The 10,607-nt window shown below is 41.0% G+C and overlaps 1 protein-coding gene across 1 annotated transcript in view; it reads right to left on the reverse strand.

The window, feature by feature from the left end:
* mctp1a (multiple C2 domains, transmembrane 1a) overlaps window positions 1-9,909 on the reverse strand; it is a 159,404-nt gene extending 149,495 nt beyond the window's left edge. Inside the window, exon 1 of the mRNA XM_030737928.1 lies at window positions 9,298-9,909. Within this exon, the coding sequence (XP_030593788.1) occupies window positions 9,298-9,831 (534 nt within the window). The 5' untranslated portion in view covers window positions 9,832-9,909. The remainder of the gene's footprint in view (window positions 1-9,297) is intronic.
* Window positions 9,910-10,607: the final 698 nt, after the last annotated feature.

Below are 10,607 nucleotides of genomic sequence, written 5' to 3' on the forward strand. Positions count from 1 at the left end.
TGACAAAGTTTCATGACACACAATGTCATTTATGAATATCTTATAGTGAAAATTCATTCTTATAGGCTAGATATAGTCATACAAGTAAAAAAATTCATATTATTCACATATAATTCATACATAATTAATGTTACTCTAATATGTTTTTTTGTTTAGTGATGTAGGTCTGTACTCCAGTAGTATTAAAATTTGGGTCATTAAAAACAGTCACACATGGAACAAATCATAAAGTTACAGAAGTTGCCTTTTGAGGAAAAGCTACTATAAATATGCAATTTCCCATCTCACATGTTCACAACCTGCTGCCTTCTTTATGTTTTTAAATAAGAAATTTCACAGTGAAGTGTGAGGGCAGTTCTCTTAGTGAAAATGTAGCAGAAATTTATATGTTTCCATATACATAAGTGAACTTTCATTGAGGCAAAGTGTTGAACGTCAATCTGATAGCATCCCAGCTGCTTCAGTTCACAGATATGTAATATAGATTTTTATTTGGTTTAACAGGACACTGTACTAATACAGTCCAGCAAGTGTAAGGAGATTGCAGATAGTAATGAATGGCCTTCTTTTAATTATAATTAACTGCTAGTCCTCGTATGCATTCACTGAGCCAGAAAGCCTCATTATTCACATACTGCCAGTTTCCTCTTTTTTCTTGCTGGGTCCACATCAGTTTTGTACCAGTAGGTGGCACTAAGTCACTTCTGAGCTTCAGCAACATCTAGAAGCAAAATCAGCAAAATGAGGCTGTCAGAGCCCTGAATACAAACATACCCAAAGAAGGATTGCACAGAGGCAGCTGAAACAACTATGCTGGACAGCTTGAGCTTTCAAGGCTAGAATGGCAATTTTGACTCCAAAAATGAATCAGTTATAATGTATCTATTACACCAAAATCAAGCAAAAAGTAGATGTTAGCCCCACTGTTCTATCAGTGCATTGAAAATCAGTTTTCAAACTCTAGTGGAAAACAGATACAGTCACAGCTGACTTTTCCTTCCTAATTTTTATATGATGGCCAAATCATAATTAGGAGGGAAGTATGTTATCACTGGTTGGCTATAGAGTGTACTACTTGTCTCAGTGTGACACAATTTTATGTGTCGCGAGCTGGACAAACATACATCTACAATTCAGATCCCATTCACTACAGATTTGCTTATTTTAAAACTGTAATGTGTAAATGCTTTAAGCAGAATGTCAACAAAAATAATGTCACCGTGTCTGTGTAACACATTATTTCTTGTTGTCAAAGTTAAAGTGGCATCACTGTACGTGTGCATAAAAAAATGCTGGCGGGCTTTCAGTTTCTGTCATCAGTCATTTTCAGCAAACATCATCGTCAACAACGACAACAACAACATCTGACCTCCTGAAAGCAGGTCTTCATGTGAAAAAAAATATCTAGCTCAGCTCAGCCACTGTGAGATGCATCCTTCCACACCAGCGTTCCAGGACAACAGCGACCACATCTGCAGAATGCTGGTCTGCTCCATGTCGGGATGGCAAACCAACAGGCTTCAGCTGAGTTAACCTTTATCTGTTTCAGAAAGGAACTGCCACTTTGTCTTGCCTGCGATGTTTGACCTATATGTGTCATGTGGGGAAAATAGGATGAGATGGAAGTCCGCCAAGGCGAATGGTTGATCGCATTCCAAAGATGGTATCATTCTCTCCTGTTTTATCTTCCTGTGCTTTGAGCTAAAAAAAAAAAAAAGAAGCCATTTCTGGCTAACCCTTCTACTAATATTCAACTAGTAGCTGCATGACATGACAGTGATAGGGGACTGAATTCACTCTTTTACTAATAAAACAGTGAACCCCAACAATCAGATGACCCCCTATGAGCAAGCATACTGGCAAAAATGGGAAGGAAAAACTCCCTTTTAACAGGAAGAGACCTTTGGGAGACTGAAGCTCAGGGAGGAGCAGCCATCTGCTGTGACCAGCTAGGGGGTGAGGGGAGCAAGGAGAGAAGGGAGCATAAAGGGACAGGACAAAACATTATAAAGCATGATTTTTCTTTAAGTAGGTCCTACAAACATTAGAATAGTGAGTTTGTCAGCTACAGCCTAGAACTGCTGCGTTAGAAAGACTTTACATTTGCCTTGAACAAACTGAACACCATTGTGCAGTCAGATGGGCTTCAAAACAACACAACCTAGTGATGTATTTATGGATATTTCACAATCTGGCAAAAACACTAAAGTGATGTGCTCACTTGTACTACTGCAGTGCTAGTTGGCAGGTTTTCACAGCTAAAGAAAATGCAGTAAAAGCTGACAGAACAGGTTAAACTCTACTTCACCCCTACAGTCAAGCAAATGCACTTCTATATACTACAGACTTCACCAAATAGAGGGGCAAAAACACCCTAAAAGAGGCAGAGGCAGAGGAGAAAGTGAAGTGGATGGTTAAATAAATGACTCCTGCTGTAAATATTTTCCTGCCTCACGCTTTGACACTCTATTAACAGCTCTCTTTCAATCTGTCTCCCTTGCTCTCTCTGGATCAATAAAGTGCCTATTCAGATGATTGCAACGGCTTCCCAAGAAACCCAGTGGACACATAAAGATATTTTGAGTTTGAGCACTGCAGACCTCTGATGTGCTAACACTCCACTGTACCTGCTCCTTATTAAACAACTTCAGAAGTAGTTCATGCAGTCCATATATCCTTATTATGTTGCTGCCACGACCGACGTTATAGGGAGCACAATTTCAATTACTGACATTATAAGTAAAGAAAACAGAGACCCCTAAGTTGTCATTCCATAGTCATTTTAGAGCCACATTAAGTACATTATAATAAGGAGAATATATACACCACACATTAATAGGAAGGATATCCAAGCTGAAACACCAGGCACATTTGTATTTTTTATATTCACTTCATCCAGCTTCCAAAGATCCAATATTGACCCTAATCAGCTGCAGGACAAAGAACACTTAAGTTGGCTACTGGGGCAGCTTAATCTATGCTACAGGGAAGCTCATTTACAAATATTCAATATTGCTTCCTCACCACGAAGGAAGTGGGGCTTGCATTGTGTTGCAAATAATCTGCATGTGATTAGCATGAGGAGGAGGGAAAGATCCCACAGCCTTTGGTCACCGTGTGTATTTTTTTTTTTTTATCCGGGAAGAATGACCACCTGTGCCATATTATTGTTGTATGTCTCTGCTTGCTTGGGTCTATCCTTGCTTTCATCTTGTGTATCCAACCTTTAAAAGCTGTCAGTTGCTAGGCTGTTAAATTTCAAAAGAATTGGAGGTTAGAGAAGGACACAATAAGCAAGAGACACGGAGGCTTTGATTGGCCTCTCAAGCAAGGAAATGCTACTGCAGCTTGGCTCATCCTTTCACTCATAAATACACCAAACCCTTATTGATATTCACCAAATGGGCTATTTTGGCATGTCGTGTGTAATTTGACCACCTTCCTCACTCACACACACACACACACACACACACACACACACACACACACACACACACACACACACACACACACACACACACACACACACACACACCCTTCCTACACTGAGCCACTGTTTTAATCTGATGATGATTAATCTATGTGGGAGGGCATTAAGAGTTAGAAAGCTAATTCCCCAGCTCTATCTACCATTTAAAGGCTGACCCATCACTGTCTGCTCTCTCATTACTCTGATTGTCAATCATGTCTGCAATCACTTCTGGCCTATAATACAGCACGCACACCAGATCACTGCATGTTAGTGTACTTAAACTAGAGTTTATTTTGAGAGTAACACCAGAATCACATTACTTAGTCTCTCTTGTGTGTAATGGTACCATTCAAGAAGGCACATCAGGACTTCTGATTCATTTAGCAGAATACACTGTCACGATTAACCTTGTTGCATAAACACTCTGGCCTCAGAGCATTGAGTGAATGGGTGTGCATGACTGTATGTACCTACATTGTATGTGTGCATTTTTGTGTTTGACACTGTGTGGCTGAGACTGCAGAGGACAATGCTGGAGGGCAGCACAATGTCACAGTGCAGAGTTCCCATCTTGCAATACACAGACTGTTCTTCCGACAAGCAAAGATGGACTTTGAATTTGTTCTTGTAATGGAAGAGTGCCGCTATCAGACAGGATAACGTTGAGGGCAGAGGAGATGAGAGCTAGATCAAGGAGACGATTCAGGTAACATTATCTCTCAAGGACACAGAGAGGAGTAACAGAAGAAAAAAGCCGCCCGTTTTGGGTAGAGTGAGGGTTCACCTAGGGCAAGAACTGATGAAAACAACTGTGACTGCTACATAATACCTATTTACTTATATTGAGCAACCTAGTTATCTTCAACCTATAGTTGAACTTTCATCAAGTTAAACTGAAATGCTTCCATCTTTCTTTTTGGTCCAGTTTCTACTCCACCACTTAGTTCTTGATTAACATTGAAGTTCCACTTGTACTCTGAATAAATGACAAAATACGGAAAGTCTAATAATTTACAGAACAAAGCAAAAATTCCCTCGAAAAAGGCTATTTTGTTAGCTCTATGAGCAGAAAGCAGGGAGGTGCTGCCAGGTCACTACTTCATAACAGGCCCAGCCGACAGCTAATGCTGACTCACATTCAAACATTTGGGCACTTAACACAGACAAACCTGAAGGGGAGGGCCCGTGCACAGGCTTCAGTTTACAGTCCTTTATCAAACAATGCAAACTACTCAGCCTCAAATCCAGATCAAATCTTAATATGCTGCTGATAAATGCTCTTGTTTACATATAAGACTATCGTCAATAGTTTTCAGTGGCAGAGACACTAACACGCTCCAGGCATTGCAAGATGCTCAATCACAAAGTGGAGAGGTAAAACCCATCAGCATTTCCAGATGGTGTCAGGCTTTTGTCAATGTGAAAATGTTTTGTTTTTTTTCTCACTTCACAGTGCCAAGGCATCTTTGCGGTCAGCATCAATCATGTGTCTGTCAGTGTCGGTTACAACCGATTATCCCCCAGGCTGCAATGAATCTTGATTTAAGCTGCTGTCAAGACACTTTAAGAACGAGGCCATGGGCTGTTTCCAAGTGCCCATGATGCTGTTCTCAGGACATCCAAACATAGCTCATTTCACAGTCAGTGCATTACCAAATCAGGCCAATATGCAAAAATCATCCTAGAGTTACAGTTTATAATATTTCTGAACAAGCTCAGCTTCCAAGATTTTGATTTTAGTCAGCTATAGCAGCAAGCCAAATGATTTTTACAGAGTAACATAACTTACTTTCTAACACAACACAAAAACTTGAGAATTTCAAGACACTAAAGGTATGATTCACATTATCCCACAGATTACATGAATACAAATACCCGCAACAGCAGTAAGCTGTGAGTGTAGTCTGTGTGACACAAAAATCCACTTCCATGGTCAACACTTGGTTCCAAGTGTTAAATATTACTACTACATATGAGCTGAGAATACAACTACTACATATGAGCTGAGCAGAGGAAAGTGCAAAGATATAAAAGAAGTCTTGATGTAGTCCGTGGGTGTGACCAATAACTGAAAGTAGTAGGAATAGTGAGTGTCTGAGTAGCAACAGAAAGAGACAAATATTTTGTTCTCTTTTAATGAAGTACGTCTCCATATCTTTTTAAGAGTCAGCACTAGGTGAACTGTTAGGTTTATACATGGAGACTAACAAGTAAACAAGATGACAAAGAATGCTGACCAGAGCTACAACATCTGTTTTAACCCACTACACCAGGGTAGGCGACCACTTTGGCTACAGTTCACTGAATGACTTATTACATCTACAGTACCACAGACAACATACACTTCAAATGACATGGGAGACAAACATGTGAGAGCAGAATGATGAAGCTAAATGTAATGTAAAAATAACTGTAAACACACAAGTGAAGCATATTCCATTTGTTTGGAAGCTTGTTTCCCCCACTAAAAATACAAAAACATGCAAACAAAAAAAACAATAAATCCGCCATCCATAACTCAAAATTTCAAGTGGCGGAAAAAGCTTCCATACATTTGTGAATAATACCAAGGGTTAAAAGTTAATTATTTCAGCTCTTTCTTTATGGTTGCCTATTGGTTAATTTGATTCAATTTTATTTAAGTAGCACCAATTCGCAGCAACATTGACCTCAAGGTGCTTTACACTGTAAGAAAACCCCAAGAATCAAGCAGTCTCCTATGAGAAAGCACTTGGTGAAGAACTCCCTGTGACAAACATATCCAAATCTATCCAAGCGTATTAGTATAGGTACTCACCGGCCACTTGATTTGGTATACCTGTTGAACTGCTTGTTAATCCAAATATCTAAATAGCCTGGCACAAACGGCAGCAACTCAGTGAGTTTTGGGATGTAGACGTGCTCAAGACGACCTGCTGACGTTCAAACCGAGCACCATAATGGGGGAGAAAGGTGATTTAAGTGCGGTGTGCAGGATATTTTGCTGCTACACTTAGTACTAGTTGAGCATCATTTAAATGCAACAGCCTAGCTGAGTATTGTTGCTCACCATGTCCATTCCTTTATGACAATGGTGTACAGTGTGGCTGCTTCCAGCAGGATAACGGACCATTTTACAAAGCTCATATCATCTCAAACTGATTTCTTAAACATGACAAGTTCACTGCACTGAACTGGTCTCCAAAACCTCCAGATCTCAATCTAGTAGAGCACCTTCATAATATGATGAAATGGGAGTTTCACTGGATGTGCAATTGATACATCTATAGCAGGTGTGTGACGCTATCATGGCAACATAAACCAAAATCTCAGAGGAAAGCTTCCAGCACCTTGTTAAATCTATGCCACGAAGAACTGAAATGGCACTGAAGGCAAAAGTTTGTCAGCTATTACTATTTCTAGCAAGTTGCCCATAATGAAGTGGTTGATGAGTGTGGTTGGAGGTAATGAGGAAAAAGAAAAATCTTATAAAATGTGAAACTTACTGCTAGGGTGACAGCATTCAGTACTCATACTAACTGGTGTCAGATCAAATTTGGACTTTGATATTTCTCCAAAATTCATGTAAACTAGACAAATATAATATGTATGATTCAAAGGACGCTGAAACTTAATATCAGAAATATCACTCATGTTTGACTGCAGCCTTCACACACATATAGAAATACTCTTTCACGAAACTCTCCTCTACATTGAAAGCAGAAAAGTTAAATGGACTTGAATCAATAATGAAATTACTTTCAGAGCTTGGCAACAATCCCTTACATCACTCACTTTCCAAATCAAATTGCGAAATGGTTTCTTATGTTACGCATTCTCTTATTTCATTTGTGAAATCACAGCTTGAAGACTTATTCTTTCAGTAAAAGTGCAGGTTTTTTGTTTTATGCTTTCTGTTGGCTGAGGAAACACAAATGCCTCACCATTATTCACATGCAAATCTATGCAATCAGTGCATATGCAAGAATGCATTATGAATCATAAGAATTCATAGCTTGGTTGTCTGGCTGTGTGTTGTGACACTGCGTGTTTAGTTCAATTACATATTTCCCAAATTATGCTCATAAATATTCCCTATAGTACTAAAGACGCATGTCTAATCCCACTTCATCTGTTCTCATCTCCTGTTTCTTCACTAGTTCCCATCTTATCTTAAACTGCTTTTTTCACACTTGAGCTTATATGATCTTATCTCATGTGGTCTCTTCTCATCCCCTAATCATGTCTCATTACCTGCTAGATCGGTCTTCTTCATTACCTTTACGTCCTCTCATCACTCATCATTTCATGTCCACTTTTTTCATTTCTAGTTCCATTATTTGATCCAGATCATGTTGTATGCATTACGCTTGTTATACAAGTCTATGTGTACAGTCAAGCTAATAAGACATGACAATAACCTGATGATGATCACGCCACTGCTTTCTTCTTGGGCGTGAGAAAGGTCTAACACGTGACCAAGAGAAGCCCGCTTGGATAATCATGGCAACAACAGGAGGTAACTAATGCCTGAATGCAGCGACTTTATTTGGCAAAATGAAATTTCTCCACATTATGTAACTGGAAAGTGTAGTGATGAAGTTGCAAGATCAATTTCAATGAAGTCACTGCATTCTTTCTTTTACCTCTTCAGCTGAGTATGCTGCACTTTTCCTACAGAGATTTAATGGATAAGAGATCTTTTGCCAACCTCAATAGGGAGAAGTGTGCCAGCGTGCTTAATCACTGTTAGACAGCAATCTGGATGATGCTCAGAAAGTCTAGAGCACTTCAGAAGTGATGAGATGAAAAGCTTTGCAACAACTGCCACAACTGAAAGAAAATGCTCTTATTAGATTTCAGGCATGGTGTATCCTTATCGTTTTTCATGATATTTAATATCAGAACAGCCTCCAAAATGACATAGGTTGTGAACTGGGCTACAATCAGATGGCAAGGCACTGATCCACATTAAATATTTGTTAGTTCACGTATTACTCCTCTCAAACAGTGTTTTCCATTTGATTTGGCTAAGATCTCAAACTTGAAGTTTTCTCTCAAATGTTTTGGGCTGAATGGTTTTTGTAAATGCAGACTTCACAACTAGCCTACATGCTGACAGATCCCTTTGATATGGTTTCTCTTGGGACACCCTGACTCAGCACGCTGAGTGGTGTGGGAATATACCTGCCGTCAATCTCCAACACTGCTGGTAGCTTGTGAGATGAATGTTTACCAACTGGCCACTTTTTCATGTAAACAAAAGACATGATGAACCTTTGGGCATGCGTGGGCCTGTTGCAGCCTGTGTCTAAAAGCAAGGACACTGAGACAGATGGTCTGTGGTCTAGGGGACAGCCCCTGAGGAAGAAATTGCTATGAGCAGGCAAAAATGAGGCTAATAACATCAGAGCATGCTCTCTGTGTAAAAAAAAAAAAACCCTACCAGGAAGACTTGAAACTGAAATCAGCTTATTTGGTCAGCGCGTGTAGAGCGGATCTGATGGTAAAATGATACCAAACAAATTAGCCTGTAACGTAGGCTTGTTGTTTATGATCACTACACAAGTCTGCAGTGGCACTGGTTGTATTCATCTGGCCAATTCAGTCCCACACGCTTGAGAGATTAAAGAAATCAGTGAACTGGAAAATCGCTGAGTACATAGGGTCAGTGGGACGTCGCAATACCCCCATCATGAAACTTGTCTCCTTTATTTAATTGCTAAAGCAATAAAGTCTGGCCTACTTCCTTTGATTTTAAATCTCTGAAGAAAAAAACAAAAACGTACAGCACCTTAATAGAAAACCTGCTAGGTGCGTTTGGGACTACACGAGTCTTTACTCACAGAATCACTTGCGTTTTTACGCAGCTGCTCCTCCTCTCCCGTCACAGCGGCCGGGTCCACCACCAGCTTCTCGAAGCACGCTGAGCCGAGAGAGGAGCTCTTTTGCTGGTACACCATCAGCTGGCACACGGGGAGTTTTGGGCTTCCGTGCGCCATCAGCTCCGGTTTGCTCCCCGTGGCCCCAGAAGCCGTGCCAAGAGGCTGTAGCAAAGGCTGCCTGTCGCTGCTGGTCCCGGGCACCGCATCGCCTCCAAGAGACTTGTCTCCCTCAAAAGGTGCCGGCGTAGAGCTGCATAGGTTCGGCTGCGACGACGAAAATACCCGGTCCAGCTGTTTCTTTTTTCTCTTAAACATCCACAACCCCGATTCCTTTTTGCTGCCCTCCGCGCCCCCGGCACCACGACGCTCTGATCCCAGTTTAGGGCTCAGCCATGGCTTGGCTTTTTCCTGGAAATTCTTCCACATTCTCCGCTGGTAGGACAGGGACTCTTGTCCCTTGGCTGTGCTCTCGTGTTTCGGTGATTTTTGCTCCATTGTGCCTATGCAGCAGCCAGCCAGCCTGAGCACACTCTGTGTAGTGGACGGATGTCACAGTTGGGCTGCTGCAGCTCGGGTGCACTTCCACTGATGATCACTTTAGAGCGCCAAGAAAGAAACGCGCTGTGCGACGATGAAGGAGGGTGCCAATCTTCCTGCGAACCTCGCAGAATGCCTCTGCAGACTGCACTGTAAATGTGTATGTCCCACTGTCCAGTGGGCTAGTTAGAAGACAAGCAGTAATTAATTTAAGATTTAAGACAGCTCACCTCAGCGGTGAAAGTTGGAGCACGTGTTGTGCCTTCATCGAGATTACATAAGAGATTTTCAAATTCTTCGTCCGGTTTTCTTTGAGTCTCGTCCACTGTGTTTAACCAGGGGTTAGGCAAACTTGCCCATTAATTGTTATACCCTATTCAAATGAAGGACGAAGGCTACACCGCGCCGCCCTCTGGCCAAGCATGTCACTTGACTTGGTAATCTGTATTCTGGTGATTGCATAACAGTACCCCACAATGCCTCGTGGATATGTTTATAATTCAATTTTGGATCCTCTGTCATTCCCATCTGAGTTGATCTCTTTCTAGTTTAGTAGTTTGTGATATGTGCATGGCTATTTTTATCCTCCGGCTTTACTTTTATTTTATTTTTTTCAAAACGCTGACCTTGGTAAACCTATGCAGACAGTGTGTCTGAAATCTTAGAGATTTTGAAGAGTTGTTCTCCTTTGTGTCACATGCATGATCTTCCGCTACTTAGCCACGTCTGGATAT

The sequence above is a fragment of the Archocentrus centrarchus genome, chromosome 9 (assembly GCF_007364275.1).
Source record: "Archocentrus centrarchus isolate MPI-CPG fArcCen1 chromosome 9, fArcCen1, whole genome shotgun sequence".
Taxonomy (NCBI): Eukaryota; Metazoa; Chordata; class Actinopteri; order Cichliformes; family Cichlidae; genus Archocentrus; species Archocentrus centrarchus.